We start from the raw sequence: 20,976 nt of genomic DNA, 5'->3' as shown, positions 1-20,976 counted from the left end.
AGTCCAATTCGAGATTCCGGCTGCAACAATAAACATGTTACCCAAATTTCATGGGTTTGAGAGTGAACAACCGTATATTCATCTAAACAAATTTTTGACAATCTATCAAACGTTTAGAAATCAAAACTTAGATGAATAAGGTATTAAATTAAGGTTGTTTCCCATGACTTTAGATGATCGTGCCGCTGCATGGTTGTATTCTCTTGCTTCTAATTCCATCGCATCATGGGAACAACTATCTAGGAAGTTCATGGCTAAGTTCTATCCCATGGTAAAGACTGAAAAAATTAAGGATGCCATTAGAACTTTTAGAGGAAAATCTAAGGAGGAATTTTTCCAACTTTGGGAAAGATTCCATGATCTTTTGGTCAAGTGCCCGCACCATGGGCTTGACAAGGCTGATCTAGTACATTTCTTTTACAAAGGATTACCTCCAGCACATAGGAACATGATTGAATCCATGCATAAGGGTAGGTTCATGAACTAAACCCCTGATCAAGCCTGAGTTCCTTGTGGACTTAGCTGAAAATGCTCAAAATTGGAGTAGCTACGGTCAGGAGGTAGATAGAGATGATTATGGGTCTAGAGAACCAAGTACCTACGGAATAAAAACAGACCCAGAACTCAAGAATGTTATGTCCAATCTGGTGAATGGGGTGAACAATCTAAGCAAAAAGTTGGATGCTTTTACTGTTTCCACTAACTCGAACTCACACAAAGAGTCAAATCCCATTATGAAAGTGGAACACGAGCCACAAGGCTTATGTATCTTGTGTAACAGTTCTGAGCATCTAGTGGAGTGTTGTCCTAGTTTACCCAACATTAAGGCTGAGCAGGCAAATGCTCTTAATTTATATAATGCCTTTAAGAAACCCATTCCCAATTCATTCAGCCCAGTCTACCACCCTGATAATAGGTTCCACCCAAATTTCTCATACAAGCAAAATGAACCTATTCAGCATCAAGGTGGTCCACCAGGTTTTTAGAAGAATTTTTCCAGGATAGGTCCATTACAAATAAACCAATCATTGGCACCACCTATTCCTACTTATAGTACCCCTATCCCTCAGCAAACTACATCATTAGAAGCCATGATGGCTAACATGATGAAGCAGCAATAAGACTTCATCCAACAGCAACAACAGACCAACATGGCTCAAACCCAGACTAACCAATTTCATGCGCAAGCGATTGAGGTTAGTCTGAGCCAAATAGCTAACTCTCTAAGGGATAGGAAGAGAGGTGAATTGCCCAGTCAACCAGTGCCTAACCCTAGAAAGCAACAGAATCAAGGGCCGAGAGGCCAGTTTCAGATTGATTCTAATGGAAACCCTACCCATGAAGTACAGGCAATTACCACTTTACGGTCTGGCAAGCAAGTGGACAACAAAGTCCAACTTCCTGCACAAGAAAAAGAAGAAAAGCAGAAACCGAACCCCACTCAGAAAAAGACATAAGAACAGGGAACACAAGGAATAGAGGAGAAACCAATAGAGACGTACACACCCAAGGCTCCCTTTCCTAGTAGACTACAATACTCAAAGAAAAAATCTCAGTACGATGAAATCATGGAAGTCTTTAAAAATGTCCAAATAAATTTACCCTTCCTAGATGCCATCAGACAGATCCCCTCCACTACAAAATTCTTAAAAGACCTAACCACGGTGAAAAGGAAAACCAGTATTCCTAGGCAAGCTGTGATGGCGACACAAGCCGCAACTCTTATTCAACAACAGATTGCCCCAAAATACAAGGACCCTGGTTGCCCCACTGTTGAAATTAAAATAGGAGAAACCATCATTCGGAGAGCTCTCCTAGATTTAGGAGCTAGTGTGAACCTGTTACCTATTCTATTTACACAGAGTTGGGTTTGGGGGAATTAAAACCCACAAACATCACTCTTTCGTTAGCAGATAGGACTGTAAAGTACCCCAAAGGAATTATGGAGGATGTGATTGTAAAACTTAATGAGTTCTACTATCCTGTGGATTTTGTAATCCTTGAAACTGAACCAGTAAAAAATCCAGAAAGTCACATCCCGGTAATCCTAGGTAGACCATTTTTGGCCACTACAAATGCTGTGATTAGTTGCCGAAATGGAATAATGACTCTAGCCTTTGGGAACATGACTGTCCAGCTCAATATTTTTCACAGTAGTAGTCAGTCAACTGAGATGGACGATTTGGAAGAAATTCACATTATTGAGAACATAATTAGCAGTTCTTTTGAAGAGTCGAGTTATTCTGATCCATTAGAAAGATGTTTGGCTAATTTCGGTCAATATTGTGAATCAAGTCAGGAGGTTAATGCATTGTTGATTCCATTCCTGTGATGGATACTAGCAGATGGGCCACCAAGTTTGAATCATTGCCTATTTCGGAATCTCAGCTAGTGCCATCCAATGTCAAGCCTCCCCAGCTAGAACTTAAAGACCTTCCCGAGAACTTAAAGTATGCATTTCTTGGAGACAACAAGACCTTACCTGTTATAATTGCATCGAATCTGACTAAAGAACAGGAAGAGAAGTTGTTAAGTATCCTTCGGAAGAATCAGGAAGCTATCGGTTGGTCTATAGCTGATATTAAAGGGATTAGTCCTTCTGTGGTCCAATATAAAATCCATCTAGAAGAAGATGCAAAAATCTCTAGAGAACCACAAAGGCGACTTAATCCAATCATGAAGGACGTAGTTCGAGCCGAGGTCATCAAGCTTTTAGATGCAGGGATTATATATCCTATTTCTGATAGTCAGTGGGTAAGCCCAGTTCAAGTTGTACCCAAAAAGTCTGGCATCACTGTGGTAAAAAATGATCACAATGAGTTAGTCCCTACTCGAGTCCAAACTGGATGGCGAGTGTGCATCGACTACAGAAAGCTGAACGCCATGACTAGGAAAGACCACTTCCCACTATCCTTCATTGACCAAATGTTAGAACGTCTAGCTAGCCACTCTCATTACTGTTTTCTTAATGGTTATTCTGGATATAACCAAGTTCCAATTGCACGTGAGGATCAAGAGAAAACCATATTCGCCTATCCTTATGGCACTTTTGCCTATCGTCGCATGCCTTTTGGGTTATGCAATGCACCGGCTACATTCCAGCGGTGTATGATGAGTATTTTCTCCGACATGGTGGAGAAATTTTTAGAAGTTTTCATGGATGATTTTTCTGTATTTGGATCCAATTTTGATGAATGTCTACACCACTTGACACTTGTTGTAGAACGCTGTAAAGAGAAAAACTTAGTTCTTAACTGGGAGAAGTGTCATTTCATGGTAGAATCAGGTATTGTTTTAGGACACATTGTGTCACAAAGGGGAATTGAGGTGGATAAGGCCAAAATAGAATTAATTGCTAAATTGCCACCTTCCAAGACTATTAGGAAAATTCGATCATTTTCAGGGCATGCAGGTTTTTACCGTCGCTTTATTAAGGATTTCAGCAAAATATCAAAATCCTTATGTGATTTGTTGGCCAAAGATGCTATTTTTAATTTTTTGCCAACTTGTATAACTGTTTTCGAAAGACTAAAGTCTGAACTAACCTCAGCACGCATCATAAGATCCCCTGATTGGAATCTACCATTTGAAATTATGTGTGATGCATCTGATTATGCAATAGGTGCCGTCCTAGGTCAGCGAGTGGGGAAGCTTCCCCATGTGATTCATTATGCGAGCAAAACTATGAATGATGCCCAACTCAACTATTCTACCACTGAAAAAGAGTTGTAGGCTGTTGTCTTTGCTCTTGACAAATTTCGTCCCTATCTGATAGGATCCAAGGTCTTTGTTTATTCTGATCATGCCGCCCTTAAGTACCTTCTCACTAAGAAGGATGCTAAGGCAAGGCTCATTCGTTGGATCCTATTGCTCCAAGAATTTGATCTCGAAATTCGAGATTAAAAGAGATCTGAAAATGTAGTAGCTGACCACTTGTCCAGACTGATTGTTGAGTCATCTGCAGAATCATTACCTGTATCCGAAACTTTTTCGGATGAACAACTAATGATGATTTTCCATACCAATGTTTCATGGTATGCTGACATAGTCAACTACCTCGTTACTGAACAAATGCCCAGCTCTTGGACCAAACAGGAGCAATTTCGCTTCCTAGCTCGTGTGAAGTGGTATTTTTGGGATGAACCATACCTATTTAAATATTGCCCTGATCAGATCATCCGACGGTGTATCCCTGAATACGAACAAAGGAAAGTCCTTTCCTTTTGTCATGACCACGCTTGTGGTGGTCATTTCAGTGGTAAAAAAAACGACTGCAAAGGTTTTGCAGTGCGGATTCTATTGGCCCACACTATTTCATGACTCACACGAGTATTGCAAAGCATGTGACCGATGTCAAAGACTAGGAAAAATTTCAAGAAAAAATGAGATGCCCCTGAACCCTATCTTAATTATAGAAATCTTCGATGTTTGGGGTATTGATTTTATGGGTCCTTTTCCTATGTCGTTTGGGCATCAGTACATTCTTGTGACAGTTGACTATATATCAAAATAGATTGAGGCTATCGCGTGTAAGACCAATGATCACAAAGTGGTGAACAAGTTCCTTAAAGAATCTATCTTGCTCGTTTTGGCACCCCTCGTGCTATCATTAGTGATGGGGGGAAACATTTTTGTAATAAAATTTTTAAATTCCTTATGAGAAAGTACAACATTAATCACAAGGTCAGTACACCATATTATCCACAAACAAGTGGACAAGTCGAAATTTCCAATCGGAAAATCAAGACCATCCTTGAAAAAATTGTTAATACATCTCGGAAGGATTGGTCTCTTAGGCTAACAGATGCACTATGGGCATATCGGACGGCTTACAAAACACCAATTGGAATGTCTCCACTCTGTTAGGCATGATGACAGTCTACGTCATGTTGACTTTTGCTGGAAAGCATCCACTCGGCCTGATTCCCCAGTCTAGACCGCTACCACTGATGGCAGACTAATCGCTCAATATGAAAACAATCAAGAAGCGAGGACAGAATCTTTGATCTCTGTTTTCGAACCCGAGACCTTATAGAACTGTCTATGGCAAGGCCTGCCATTTACCTGTCGAGTTAGAGCACAAGGCCTATTGGGCGATTAAAAATTTAAATTTCGATCTTGACAAAGCAGGAGAACATAGGAAACTTCAACTCGATGAGCTTGAAGAAATTAGAAACGATGCTTACGAGTGTGCCAAGAAGTACAAAGATCGCATGAAGATCATGCATGATAAAATGATAAAATGATCATTCGTAAGGAATTTCACCAAGGACAAAAAGTCCTTCTATATGATTCTCGATTACATCTATTCCCTGAAAAACTTAAATCTTGCTGGACTGGCCCATACACGGTAGAGAAAGTGCATCCGCATGGTGCAGTAGTAATATGCAATACCAAGGATGGTAGATCCTTTTAAGTCAATGGACATCGTTTAAAACCATACCTTGAGTATCTGAGTCCAGAAGTTGAGGAGACACTTCTGACCGACCCTGTCTATCATGAATGAATTAGAATTGTCTGGCTGAAAACATAAAACTTAGCGCTCTTGGGAGGCAACCCAACATGTTAATATTATATATAAAAAAAATAAATAAATAATAATAATAATAATAATAATAATTCAATAAATTACTAACATGCAGGTTTGGGGGTTTTTACCCCAATTGTCAATTTACCTACCAATGTCAGGTAACTTCTCCTCTGTCCTATTACTGCTTTAAAATTTCTTTAACATTGGGGACAATATTAGATTTAGGTATGGGGGTGAGAATATTTTTGATTTTTCTACCTTAAAAAAAATAAAAATAAAAATAAAAAAGATTTAAAAAAAAAAGGGGGATTTCAAATTTTTAACTCAAATTCTAATCTTTTTGGCCGTATAAACTAGGAATTGCTTTGACAATAGCTTTGAGTTAAATAATATGATAGTAGTTCTAGCTTGAGTTTTCGTCCCACCTATCCTCTACTAATATGATAGAAGATGATTTAGCACCTACACGTAAGCACATAAATAGTGGGGTGTCTTTGGAGCCTAGTTGACTAATTTAGCTTTGGAGCCTAGTTGACTTGAGTTATTAAGCCTGTTAGGGTGTCTTTACACCTAATGCCCTGAGCCATCTGGATCGGGAGTTATTGGCCTAACACTCGCTACATGGGTTAGCTAGAAAGCTTAATAAGGCTAGATATTGCACAAGTCATTCTTCTTAGCATTCAATCTGATTGAAAAAAAATAATAAAATAAATAATAAAATAAATAAAAATAAAAAAAATAAAAATTAATAAATCTAGGATGTTCTTTACCAGCTAACTCTAGAAATCTTGAAAATTGAAGTGATCATGTTGGAAGTAAGTGAAAGCCATTCATTTATATAATACTATCTTGCACCTCACTACATTCTTGACTTGTTAGCAGACAGATAGGATGTAATGAAACTTGAGTTAGACTCTGCTTAAATATGATAGCAACAAGTCTCTATGGTCCTTGCAATTCTAGTTTCATACAGTAATACTTATTCAAATTTCGAGTTAAAAATTGGAAATCCCTGACTGATGAAGTTTGTGGATAACTTCACTGTAAACCCTCACGAGACAACACTCGTCCACTAGGATAACCTAGGGGTTTAAAGGCTTGTCGCACATGCTAAGTGCAATCGTGATTCCCTACGAAAATGGGTACATATCTTAGTTTTGTGTATTTAGCTTCAATTAAAAAAAAAAAAGAAAAAGCTATAAGTTAGACTACATCTTTTTGTGCCCTCATTTAATCGCTTGCTTGTTAATTGCTAGAGACTAGCAATAAACTAGTTGGGGGGTGCGATGAGAGCACAAAAGTGCGATCTACATATCACCTAAATTAGTGCTATTATTAACTGATAATGATAAATTCACCAGTTTAATATTATATTTTCGTTTGGTACAGGTTATTACAAATTAAAGTTTAAATGCGCATTTGGTACAGATTGCGCAGGCCCAATCCTACCATAACCTGGTCGAACACATTTGCCCCCAAGTGATTCCCCACATTGTGCTAGCCATCCCACGGTTCATCATCAGCATCACGTCTTCAACACGTTGCGATGTCCCAGCATCCGCACCGTCCATCGGATTACCTTCCGTTTCAGCTCCCGGCATCCCGTCCGCATGCACCTTCCAAATTAGCATCTTCATCTTCAGCCTTCAATCCCAACGCCTCAAGCCACGTCATCCTCTGTTTCTTTCCATCAAGGAGCCACCAACCGTCCATTCCAAAAAGTTCTCCTCCACTTCCGTGATCCAACCTCCCACGTCCATCTTCCACGGATCAACATCTTCAACGCCCACAGCATCCCGTGGCATATTCCATCCCAGCGTCCCATCTCCCGTTTCATCCTCGGCATCTTCCCAAGTCCGTGATCCCAGCACCCATCATCCGGATCCACCGTCCGGAATCCCGCGATCCGTCCGCACCTCCAGCCGTAGCAACCTTCCATTCCAGCATGTCTCCGCATGCCAGCCCAGCTGCCATTCTGAGCGATTCCAAGCTCCATTCTAAATCATCCCGTGGCCAAAGAAGGAAGTCCACGTTCCCAGCGTCCGTTTGCAGCTCCTCCGCCTCTGCTTCCGCCCGTGACGCATCCGGATCCAATCCCAGCCGTCCGTGAGCCAGCGATCAGCTCCCTCCAGCTTCATCTGTCCGCGTTCACAGAGCGGATTAGCGCCCAATTGTCTCCACGAATCAAGCATTCCGTGCCAGCCACCGTCCCAGCAACCACCGCATCCCAATCCTCCGCGCCTTCCGTATCAGCCGTCTGGCGATCCTGCGTCCGTGGTCCAAAGAAGGAAGTCGTCCGAAGCAATCCTTCCAGCATCCCGTGAGATCAGGTGTGAGCCGGGGGAGAGTTGGCTATATAAAGAGGGGAAGACGAGGAGGGAGGTGTGCGGGGTGGAGGCTAAGAACCAGGGAGGAGGGAGGTGTTCGGTTGAAGAAGAGGGGAGGAGAGGGTTCGGTTGGGGGAGAGAAGAAAGAAAGAAAACAGAGCATCCTCTGTTTTGGAAGAAAGAGAAATAAAAAAAATATAGCCACCGAGCATGCCACAGAGGAGTTTTCTAATTTCTTTTATTTCTTCATTTGTTTTTATGCTTTATTTTGTAGGAGGCACTAGGCTTCCAAACTTCATTTTATTTTTTTTGTAATTGTCCTTTTATGCAATCCATAAATTTATTTTTATGCACTCTATGTTCTAAGTTTCAATTTTCTTAACCACTGTTTTCATCCATGCCCAAGTTTTCCTCTGAATAGTTAAATATTTCATTAAATATATAAATGCTTTTCAAATCTATACCTGCCTTTTAGTTAATCTCAAATAGAAAACATTTTCTGATAGACCAGAGAATCAGTCAACATCCCTGACGTAATGTTTTTCTTTTGTTATTCAAAAATCAATTTTGAATCCGAGTGAACGTTTTAATTTTTATGCAACTCCAATCGCCTCCCTGTGGATCGACCTCTTACGACCACTATTCTTCGAGTAGAAAAGGTAAGAGTATAATTAAATTAAACTTTGTTTGTCGGTTCTAACAACGATCTGTTTAGCGTATTTTTAGGTAAACAGGAACTGGACAACACACACCGTATGAGATATGGCATGGTAAGAAGCTAAGTCTTGGTCATCTCAAGATTTGGGGATGTCCAGCCCACGTCAAGCGACAACAGGCGCACAAGTTAGAGGCTAGGACAATTAGTGCTTGTTTTATAGAATATCTTAAAGAGTCATTAGGATACAATTTTTACGTCCCAGACGATCACAAAGTGTTTGTGAGCCGACATGCTGTCTTCTTGGAAAAACAGTTTATCCTTGATAGAGGCAGTGGGAGGAAAATTAAGCTCGAAGAGAAAGTCTCTGAAAAGCAACGGGCCACTCTCCCAGTAGAACCTATTCATATAGAGCCAGTACATGTAGAACCTCCTTCATCTCGTAGATCTAGTAAGATTTCTCATCCTACTGAAAGATACTTAGGTATGCTTACAGAGGAAGTAGAGGAAGTGTTCCTCATGGGAAATAGAGATCATAATAAAGATCCCAATACCTACGACGAGGCGATGTTAGACATCGATTCCAAGAAATGGCTGGAAGCAATGAAGTCAGAGATAGACTCCATGCACTCCAACCAAGTCTGGACCTTAATAGATCCGCCAGAAGGTATAGTTCCGATTGGGTGTAAATGGATCTACAAGAGAAAATTAAGTTCGGATGGCAAGGTAGAGACCTATAAAGCTAGGCTAGTGGGGAAAGGTTATAGTCAGCGCGAAAGCATTGACTATCAGAAAACCTTTTCACCTGTAGCCATGCTGAAGTCCATTCGAACATTGCTTGCCATTGCAGCATTTCATGATTATGAAATCTGGCAGATGGATGTGAAAACTGCTTTCTTAAATGGATATCTTGAGGAAGATATCTATATGAAGCAGCCTCAAGGTTTCACTTTCAGTGATGGAGATCACAAGGTCTGCAAACTGCAAAGATCCATTTATGGACTAAAGCAAGCATCTCGAAGTTGGAACACTCGTTTTAATGATGTAATCAAATCGTTTGATTTCATAAAAAACGAAGAGGAACCTTGTGTATATAAGAAGGTTAGTGGGAGGGCTATCATATTCCTCATCTTGTACGTGGATGATATTCTCCTAATAGGGAATGATATTTCCATGCTAACTTCGGTCAAGGTATGGTTGTCTAAGAAATTCTCCATGAAAGACTTAGAGGAAGCATCCTATATTTTGGGGATTAAGGTCTATAGAGATAGATCTAAAAGAATCCTTGGCCTGTCACAAAAAATGTACATAGAGGAAGTACTGAAGAGGTTCAGTATGGAAAATTCTAAGAGGAGATTGTTACCCCTTAGGCATGGGATTAATCTCTCCAAGAAGATGTGCCACAAAACATCTGAAGAGATTGAACGAATGAGCAAGATCCCTTATGCTTCGGCTATAGGGAGCCTCATGTATGCCATGCTATGTACACGACCTGATATAGCACATGTTGTGAGTGTCGCGAGCAGATATCAGTCGAATCCAGGCGAAAAGCACTGGATAGCTGTGAAGAACATTCTTAAGTACTTGAGAAGGACTAAGGATATGTTCTTGCTTTTTGTAGGAGGATCTGAGTTAAAGGTAGAAGGATACACAGATTCAGACTTTATGACTGACCCTGATGATAGAAAGTCTACATCAGGATATGTGTTCTTGAGCAATAGTGGATCGATAAATTGGAAAAGTTCCAAACCGATCATTATAGATTCTACCATGGAAGCTGAATATATTGCCGCATCGAAAGCTGCAAAGGAAGCATTCTGGTACAAGAAATTTGTTGAAGAGTTAGGCATGATGTCATCAGATGCCATTACACTCTACTGCGACAATAATGGCGCCATAGTACTAGCTAAGGAGCCGAGGTTTCACCAGAAGTCCAAGCACATAGAGCGACGATATCATCTGATACGCGACTACCTCGAAAAGAAATATGCAAAGGTACAAAAAGTAGACTCCACGGACAATATGGCGGACCCGCTCACTAAGCAGCTGAGTCAGCAAAAGACGGAAGCACATCTTGAGAAGATGGGGCTAAGATACATGTCTAATTGGCTTTAGTGCAAGTGGGAGATTGTTAGAAGTATGCCCTAGAAGCCAATATGGCAGACGCATTGTATTAATTCTAGGACATAACAACTGTACTTGATCATTTTATTCATCAATAAAATTGGATCTTCTTTTCATTCATGTTATTATGTGTCCATGAATCGTCCTAAGAATTAATGAGATAATAACACATATTCTCAAGAGTTGAGAATTTAAGACATGTATCATTATGTAATTCCTGAACTACTCCTGATTGAAGGATCATCACGAAGGACGGTGATCGATCCGATAAGATTAGTGCACAGATCACTTTTCTTGATAGACGAGTCTTAAGTCCACAGTGTGGCGACACTGGGGTGATTGTGCAAGTGCTTGTTAGAGAACAAGGGTACTGGGCGTGACAAAAGCAAGAAGTCACTTGGATGTCTATCCACTCATCAGTGACTTACTTGATGTTGCAGTTGTATGACTAGTGCTTAGACTTGCGATGCCTCAGCTAATCACGGTGAGGTTGCTGTTGTTTCACATAAACATTGGCCCTAAGGATTCTTGTGGTGCAGATTGGCTACGGTAGATTCACTGTCGGATTAGGGCTGCATCTAGATGGGATCTATCAACCTTGATAAATTAGGAGAGATCCTATGTGATTTATGATACTAAGTTCGGAAGACCTTGGCCAGGGCAGTTCTGAAAAAGGAGTTTTCCAATCTCGAACTTGAGTCAAATAAATCCGACATAAGACAGACGATGGGGTTTGACGAGTTATCCATAACCTCCGTCATGTCGGGATCCATGATAAAGGTATTGTATCATACGCTAACTGCACCTAGAGGTTCATACCTTCCATTATGCTGGGTTGTCACTATATGCTGCTAGGTGTCACTAGTGGATTGTGAGACTCGAAGGCATTTATTTGGTGATCAGTGAACCCTAAGAGTAGAGTTGAAATCGTTTCAACCCATTGAAAGGAGTTTCGATGATATTATGATAGAGATCATAATATATCTCACTACCAGACAGAATAGAACCTACAGGGTCCCACATATTAGAGGTTTTGATCGTTCCGAAGCTTGGATTACGATTTGGAATCGAAATTAAAATTGATTATCAATTTGATTTAACCCGCTAAGAGTTAGTGAGTTAAAGAAGAAGGAATTGCAATTGGATTGCAATTTAATTGATTTAATTGGACCTAATTAAATTAGGCTTAACCTTATTGGATAAGGATGGAAAGGCCTAATTAATTAGAACTTCTTATTAGATAAGGAACTTAATTCATGAAGTCCAATTCAAGTCCTAATTGGATTAGGATTCATATAAATCAATTTGGAGGACACATTGGGTTCTAATTGGATTAGAATTCAATTGGTCAGGTGGGACCATGTAAATCCTAATTGGATTAGGAGACCCACGCATGGAAGGAAGGGAGGGAACCCTCCCTCCATGCGTGTGGAGCAAAGAAGGAAAGAGGAAGGGGCGTCCGCCCCTCCTTCTCACACGCACCAAGAAAGGAGAGGCGTCAGCCCCTCCTTTCCTTTCATGGTCTCCACGCCATGTGGAGGGGTGGATCTCCTCCTCCTCCTGGTTCACGCGGATTGCCAGATGGTATGAGCACATCCCTTAGATTCTCTTCAAACTCTTTTAAGTAAGGGTTGTGATAGAATTAAGTAAGGGGTGTTGCAGATTCTGGAGGGATGAATCAAGGAGTGATTGATCTCTGAAATTATTCCTTGTTCGTACGGGCATGAGATGCCTATTTAAAGGGCCCTTGCGTGAAGCATAAGAGTATTGAAGCCCCTCTGTTGCTGCCACCCTCTCCATCCTTCTTCCCTTTGGCGTGAGCAAGAGAGAAAGAAGAAGAAGAGTCGTCTTCTTCTTCCTCCCCTTTGACGTTCGTCGTCTTCCTTCTTCTTCCTCTCAAAGTAATCAAGGAGTTGATTAAAAGAGAGGAATTCAGCCATCAAAGGTGATATCTGCAAGGAAGCTAGCACCCCGGTGAGATCTTGGAGCAATCTGTACCTCGTGTAGATACCTGTAGAGGCCGGACGCTTGTGCGGCTTCAAGAGAACCAGAAATCCTATGATCATCAGACAGTGGTGAAGTTCTACCCACTCAAAGATAAAGATTAGGTCTTTATAAATTCTATACAATTAAGAATTGTAATAAATCTAAAATTAATCTAGTCTTTTAATTTTAATCTTTCCTTTAGATTTCATAAATCTGAGTTAGAGAACTCTAGAAAATTTTTGAAATCTACGTTTCCTAGAACGTTCATGAGATGAACAACTCCGCACATGTCTTTCCGTTGCGATCGTCACAACGCGTGCGAGGGTAATCCGACAATACGCTGACTTTTTTGGTAATGACAATTAAAGAGTTGGAAATGCAAGTAGTTTAGAATAAGAATGAGATAGAATCAAAACAAATAGGCATCATTTGGGGGATGAACAGTAACTACTTTTGGTTAAAAATAAATTAAAAATGAAATTGAATCAAAACAAATTAAAAGAATTTGGGAATCAATTTCTTGAATAAGTATGTTGCACAAAAAATGACTAATTATAAATTTATGGGGATGAATGCATGAAGCTTAGGCTTACAAGTACATTGGAGATCAATGAGTAGGTCAAAATTATCTAACTACCAAGCATGACAACCCTAGGAAGCACTGGTGCTTAAAATCACATGCCATGTCCTTATCTAATTCACATTGGATACTTCTTGGATACATGTCTAATACTTGTATTTAGTATCGCGCTTTTCAAAATTGAAAAAAAAAACTCTGGATACTTCTCGGATATATGTCAGATACTTCCCCATAAGTCTAACAATAAGGGAGAAGGTCAATTTTGTAGTCTATGATATTATTATTAAAATATTAACTTATTAAGTATGGACTTTAGTCTATAGATCGAAGGATGAGTAAATGATGAACTAGTAAAAGTTGATGCTATCGTAAAGAAATGGACTGTGTTATCTTCATAACCTACTATGCTTTATAGATACTTTTTTTACTGACACATATACATGTATTTCTCTCTCTCTCTGTGTGTGTATATATAAATGTAATATGTATATATTAACTGCATAGTATCTGATTCTCCCAAGATTTGCTATGCCAGCTATCCATATCATATTGTATCCGTATCCCTTATCCATGTTCATGTGCCGAAGATAAGCAGACTTCTGAAAAATGGGCATCACCTCTTCCAATATTTGGAAGGGATCGTGGTGCTAGTAACACCATTGACTCCACATGATGGTGTTGATGATGGTGCTACAACTTAAATCAAGATCAATTTCTTTTTGACTTCAAGAGTTAAAGCCCATCTCTAGGCATCAGCCAGGTCTCTCTCTCGCTCTCTCTCTCTCATTCTGTTCTTTTTTCTACTTGCTTTCTCTTTGTTATAGCTTACTGCCTTGCTATAGACAGGGCCAATTAGCTTGGATAAATTTGTTGAAGGCTACTCATGACAGCACATTTGGGTAAATTCACATATAGCCATTTGGCTTCCTGTATGATGAATAACAATTGGTTATGCATGGATAGATACTTGGTTCACTGCATAATGACTGGGCTATGCTCAAATAGCCTAATGATTCTCTGTCTAACCACTACAGGTTAGAAATATTAGCTCATATATACTCCCCCCTCCCACCGAACCCTGCTGACATAAAATACAATGGTTCCACACAAAAACTATTTTTGTTCTGGTAATGATTATCAAGAACCTGTGATGAATTCCCTTTTTCAAAGAACTGAAATATTTGTTTATGTATATGCTATGGACACTATAAGATATTAAGCTTCCATATATAATTGGTAATTGCGTATGCACATCCATTACATTAATCATATTGCTAACGTTAATGTCTTAGACTTATATTGTCTATTCAATAATCGAAAGAGCCTTTTCTTACTCTTCCTTATCCCCCAACTAATGTCCTAGTTAACAATAGCTCAGGCTATATGCTGTTCAATTGTTCAGCCAAGAATTGGCTTCCATTAGTCAGAAAAGAACTATTTGAGTGGTTAGTAGAAAGAAAAACTTATGATGATGTTTATATTTGCCAAATTTCTATCTATGGTATTGGAACACTATTCCTGGTAAAATAATTTATTAGATAAAAAATATCTATCTATTATGATAGGAACTCAGGGTGGTAAGACTCCATTTCAATTGACTCCACAATTTGATAAATTCCAAAACTATCCTGACTCCCCGCATAAAATAACTCCACCTCTCTTCAGTTTTTCCCTCTTCCATCCATGAGACACCATTGCAGGACTCACAAGATAACACTCTGTATTGCCAATATCTCTCTACTCCATACCTCATGTGGGTCCAATTCATAGTGGGAACTCTTTTTTTCCTCATGCCACATGTGCTAACCCTCTTGATCCTGGACCTTAAGCACCATGTTTCCCTTCTTCTATCATGCTTACTAGATTTTGGCTGTGGCATCAATCTAAATTATCAGATTCAAAAAAAAAAAAATCAACAAAAAAGCACCTTACACACCCCCCTCTTTCGTTTCCATGACTACATGCATGACACATGCAAGACGCTAGTCATCATATATTTTCTCTAGTTAAAAATTATTTAACAATCTCATTTTCAGGTGATCTATTCTTCCTCATGGCAATGCTCTTGACTGGCAGCTTTCCAACTTATATTCAATAGATTTGACCATCTTGTAAAGTGTTTTCTTCTTCTTCTTTTTATTTTGAGGAGGAGGAGGGGGGGGGAGTTTTTACCATCCCTAATATGAACCTGCTAGAAATAATTTTGCCTAGCATATTCATGCAGATCACCAATGTGTTGATTCATTAGGATGAACATTAAGATCAAATGAGTTGCAAGGTTCCTTGGTGATCGATGCCAGATATGCACGACCATTTCCATTCCAACAACAGCCTGCTAATCAACTAGAATACTTTCTTCCATTTACGTTCCCTATCTTCCTATATTTGAATCCTTGATGGTTGTATTCTCTAAAAGGAATGAAAAGATAATCATTCTTTAGAATTCGAATCATGTAAAAGCTTCTCAGTCGGATTTAAGGGTATAGCTGGAGCATGTTAACATATTGGAATCAAATCATCAAGAAAGTGATTTAGAAAGTCCACATAGCTTCAAATTGACCAGTTGAATTTCTTCTTGCCTATATTTTCATTTGCACTGATAAAAACACCCCACATCATGAATTAATTGAAGTTAACCCATTGTAGACAGCCTTGCTCAAACCTATCATATAACACATTATGGAAAATTCACAAGACCCTGAATTGAACAGCCAAGATTGTTCCTGTCCTAACTTTGAAGCCTGCTATTAAGTATTATTCACTACACATTATCCAGGTTTTTAAGACGAGATCTGGGTCATCTTCATGGATGGTCAATATGGAGATGAGCCAAGAAGTAAGAACTTACTCTGTGTCAAGTGAAATTGAAGGTCAAGAAAATTTGGAAAGTCTCAAATTATTCTGATATCTCAGCCAACATATAGGATAACATAGAGATTAACTGCTGCATTACGACATTATTTTTAATATATAACATTAAAAGAACCAATTTAACACATAAAATACTGATTAAATCATAGAAAATATATACATATCATATCTGCCATTATCTTAGTATGGAGAGGTATCTATGAGCCTGGCTAATAAGGGCTGAGAATTTAGATAATATTGTACTGGTAAGGGACAGATACTAGTACAGACTAGAAAATGATATCTCAGCTAAGATGAAAACTTGCTCATATTCATCATCCTACTCAAACACATTGACTCCAACAAAAGGGAGGCCAAAAAGGGCAAGCATGTCCCTACAACTTCAAAACAAACACATTTAAGTATGATAAAATTTTCGAGAAAAGATACATGTTTCCATCCATTTTCTAGAACTCACTTCGAGGGTTAATATTCTCATCTTACAACCCAAAATTGCCAATCCACCAAGACTATGCATTCTTAATTTTAGTTTCAAGATAAATAATGGATCCCTACTGATATATCTTGCATTTAGGAACTAACCCAATTCTTGCATATTGACATATTTATCTAACTGCAACAAAGCTAAAAATAACAAACACCACGCTATAATGTACAATATGGCTGACCATCAGAAGTAAGACATGTATGAACAGATCGCTGATCCATGGTTCGTGACTAGGGCTGCCCTGATGCATGCTAATTGTTTCAGTAGACTTATGGCAATAGCAACAATGCGAAGAATCCAGGGAATCCTGATGCTTAAAAAATACAGAGGACCAGCCCCGTTGACTCCCTGGTAGGATACCAGGGAAGCTTCGCCGACTGTTGAACTGCAACAATGACTTCTATGCCTCAAATCTCAAAAAATCAGCAGTAAATCCTTCCTCAACTATCAACCAAAATTTGAAGAAATCATCTTGAAGCCTCAGTAAGCATCTCATACCATTGATCCTTACCAAAAATGGCAATATAGTGAAAGATTCACTGCAATCCATCACATCCAAAACTTCATGTCATCCACTAAAAGATAAAGGAAAAACTTTTACCAAATCCTAGATAAGGAGCTATAAAAGGCCTCAATGCCCTAAAGGAAATCAAAAGCTAACAACAATGTCAAGGAAAACCAACAGAACACCAGAAAAAGTCAGAGACAAAAGAGAGAACAAGTGAATCAAACATCCAAACGGAACAAGCAAGGAAGCAGAATTCTCACAACCGACCAGTAGATTATCCGGCCTTCAAGATTGAAGATATGCACCGACTGCCCCATTGATTGCAATACATTCAGGTACTGCCTTTCGGACAGCCCGGAGCCAGCCTGCAGCTCCCCATGCCCTCCTCCCTTCGAGGCGTCGCCAGGCTCCCGGCTCTCTCGTTGCAACCTCGACGAGTGCCCCAACGAGGCCGACCCCCGCCGCCACGCCCGCCGGCCGCTCCACTCGCTCCGCCGCCTCGACGGCGTCGCCCCAGAGCGCTGCGGCGACACCGAGTGGGACCGCCGGCGGTCCCCCCCGCCCCCGCCGCCGCCCTCGCTCGGCATCAGCTTCGACATCTCCTGCTTCAACAGCGCGTGCCCCACCTCCAGCTCTTGGACCTTCTTCAAGAGCTCCTCCGCCGGCGTCCCCATGGCCAAGAATGCTTCATAGGAGGAGCGGAAGACGGACAGGAAAGCAATCCGACAAAAAAGCTTAATGAATTCTTCTCGAGGGAATGGAGAAAAGATGGACTATTTACCTCAAAGGTGGCTCCTTTTTTCCTCTCTATCTCTAGAGAGAATGGAGAACAATAGAAGAGAAGGGGGATTTTAAGCTCAAAGTAGCCTCCTCTACTTCTTTTTCCTCTTTATTTCCCTCTTTCTCTCTCTCTCTCTCTCTCTCTCTCTCTCTCTGTGATCTCTACCTTTCTTTCTGTGGGCGGTTTCTTGCGTGGGAGGAGTCTCTGTAAGCTTTTATTTCATTTTTTTATTATTATTACATGGTGATTGCAGCCTCTTGTGAAGCTTTTACTCGACTCTCCTCCTCCTCCCGTTGGCGGCGGTGTTAATATTATATGTGGGTGCAGGCGGGGTTAGGTTTTATTTGAGAGTTTGAGGCCACATCTTTTCGTCAAAGATCACACTCCACACTTCTTCCCTGTCCTCTCTGAAATTGACCGTTGTGGCCTTTCAACATATATTTTTGGATGAATTATTTTACTATAAAAATAAGAAAATATTATTTTTTTCGAAAATTATATAAAAATATATAATTTTTTGTTGTTTTTTTAATTACTATATGTAACTTAAAAAAAATTGTAATTACTTTTTGGATTTTTTTCATGAATATCCTTCTAAAAATTTAAATTTGCATAAATATCTTCTTAAAATTTATATTTTATTCTGTGCCTCATAAAACAATGTTTTTTCACAAATACCTCTAATATAACGATTTTTTTAACATCATTAATAAAACTATAAGTATTTTAATTAAAAATAAAATAAAATTTTGAAATTATTTTTTTTTCTATCATGATGTTAGATTGTTTGGGTATATATAAAAAAATAATAAAATAATAAAATAAGTGTTTTATGAAGAGGTAGATGTAAATATTAATTTTGAAAAGATATTCATAAAAATTTTAATATTTAGGAGGATATTTATTCTAAAAAATTTTATTTTTTATCAAGGATGATTGTGCATGGATTAAACTCATGACTACAACAACGTTGTCCGCTAAATAAAGGCTACCTAAACGCCGAGATATTCCCAAGGCAACCGTTTCCGAGATCTTCTTGGGGAAAAAAGAGTGTCATTAATTTGAAGTTGATGACTACTAAATTAGTTTAATTAAAGTTTGTATCCATTTTGATGGATATTGAAGTTGTTAACAAATTGTGGGTAGTGCTAAGTCTGACTTGTACTCAAGTATTTGATGTTTGGCACTTGTTAAAGCAATCATGTGAAAGATCCTGCTAGACTCGTTTCAAAGTCTGGGCATATGAGGCAGGTATCTCCAAATCCTGCAGACGCATTTTGAATAAAAAACAAAACCGAAAAATGATCTGAGCGGCGCGTGTGCAGGCTCCGAAACCGGACAATATCTGGCAGGAGAGCTCCATTTTTCTCTCTCATGTGGCCCTCACGTGGACAATGGATGCCTTACGTACCCCGCGCAGGCAGGGGCGTGACATTTGGTATCAGAGTCGAGGACGATTCTAATCTGAAAGTGGGTGAATGAAAGATCTCACATCGGCTAGACTCGTTTCAAAGCCTAGGCATATGAGGCGGGTGTCTCCAAATTCTGCATATGCATTTTGGGTGAAAAACAAAATCCGGAAGGGGTCTAAGTGGTGCGCGTGCGCGTGCGGGCTCCGGAACCGGACAATATATGGCAGGAGAGCCCCATGTTCCCCCCTCATGTAGCCCCTACGTGAGCACTGGGTACCTCATGTGCCTGCGCTGATGGAGGCGTGACATCATGCATGCATGAAATAAATAATATTATATGTTAGAGTGGTTAAATATTGAAATAATAAATATTCTATCCATTATACAAAAAAATTGTTTAGCAATATTTCATTATTTTATGCATGCAGATGTGGCAAATGGATGAGCATGTTACCTCACCACGGCTTATTGATTGAGTAGTAATACTAGCTGCACTTCAAAATGTGCTCCAAGTTGAAGTATTCCACTTTTTTGGAGCTGTTAAATCTTTAATTGTAGTTTGACTAGCATTCTTATTTTAATTATGGGGAGATCAGGTTAAATTCTCTTCTTTTTTAAGAAAAAAAAACACTTGATTTGTTAATAAGAAGTCAGTGTTACTAATATAAATCAAGTTTTAGGCATTGACATAGAACATAAGTTAGTGTAGCATATGGTATACAATATATTGAGAAGTAATTGTCAATTATGACACAAATAGATTGTGAGTCTCACAGCTGAAGATGGTAAAAGAATGTCTTGCAAACAACCCTAATGGAGAAAGGACAATCATGACCTTGTCTTCTAAGCTTTTATTTTATCTATCTTTGCTTTGTTTTGTAGGCCTTCTTGGAGGCAAATGGATTTGGATGGGTTGTTTCTTCTGTTTTTATACTCAACAAGTCGGCTTGGACACTTCTTCGAGTTTTCTTCTTTAAAAGCTAAACATTGTTGTTATAGTTGTGTAGTTATCCCTATGAGTTTACCTTTATGACCTTTTTTTTTCTAATTTTTTTCACACTCCTCTCTTGATTTGAAGTTTAGAGTTCACAATTTCTTATGTCAGTGAGACCTTGGAGTACCAATATGTTAAATAACCTTGTATAGCTTTGTTTTCACCCAAAATCTCATCCAAAAAGACTAGCTAGGGATATTATTTGAGTTCTTTGGTCCAATATAAATACCCAAGATGTGAATAATTGATTTAAAACTCATACTTCCTCCATTTAAATTCTAGTATTCTCGAGAGATCCAAATCCAATCACAAGCATCACTGTCATCTTGTAGTATGCACAAATATACCAATGCTACTGTATCTTTTAGTCCATATAGATCATGGCCGGATTTATTTTGATACTATTTTATCATAATTAGGATCTCGTCCAAAAAGACTAACTCGAAAATATTATTTAAATTTTTTAGTTCTACGTATCTAAAATATAGCTAATAAATAACTAACATGAGACTAAATATAAGCCCGCGCTGATCACAGTGTTTGGATATCTCATCTTTCCTTTTTCTTTCGCCCTGAAGGATTTTTGTTTGCTTGCAAGCAAGTGGACATTGTGGTCCACCTATTAGGAAAGAGTATTACTATTTTAGTTGATTTCTTATGCTTTTGAAACCTTCTTTCTATGTCAGCCATAAGTTAAGTATAGGTGGTGACATGATTTGTG

The 20,976-nt window shown here is 39.2% G+C and overlaps 1 protein-coding gene across 2 annotated transcripts in view; it reads right to left on the bottom strand.

Moving 5' to 3' along the window:
- The window catches only part of LOC103721017 (uncharacterized), a 45,018-nt gene extending 27,028 nt beyond the window's left edge, over window positions 1-17,990 (bottom strand). Inside the window, exons 1-2 of one of the 2 annotated variants that reach the window (XM_008811041.6) lie at window positions 17,850-17,990; window positions 17,336-17,753 (exon numbers count right to left, since the gene is read on the bottom strand). In XM_008811041.6, coding sequence (XP_008809263.3) covers window positions 17,336-17,742 — 407 coding nt within the window. In that variant the 5' untranslated portion in view covers window positions 17,743-17,753; window positions 17,850-17,990. Of the gene's footprint in view, window positions 1-17,328; window positions 17,754-17,849 lie in introns of those variants that run through there. The other variant, XM_088717020.2, reaches the window with a different exon arrangement.
- Between the last annotated feature and the right edge of the window lie 2,986 nt (window positions 17,991-20,976).

This window comes from Phoenix dactylifera, chromosome 2 (assembly GCF_051530095.1).
Source record: "Phoenix dactylifera cultivar Ajwa chromosome 2, Ajwa_hap1_PhDact_Kaust_v1.1, whole genome shotgun sequence".
Lineage (NCBI taxonomy): Eukaryota > Viridiplantae > Streptophyta > Magnoliopsida > Arecales > Arecaceae > Phoenix > Phoenix dactylifera.
The sequence above is the reverse complement of the archived record's forward strand: the minus strand, read 5'-3'. Positions and strand labels throughout refer to the sequence as shown.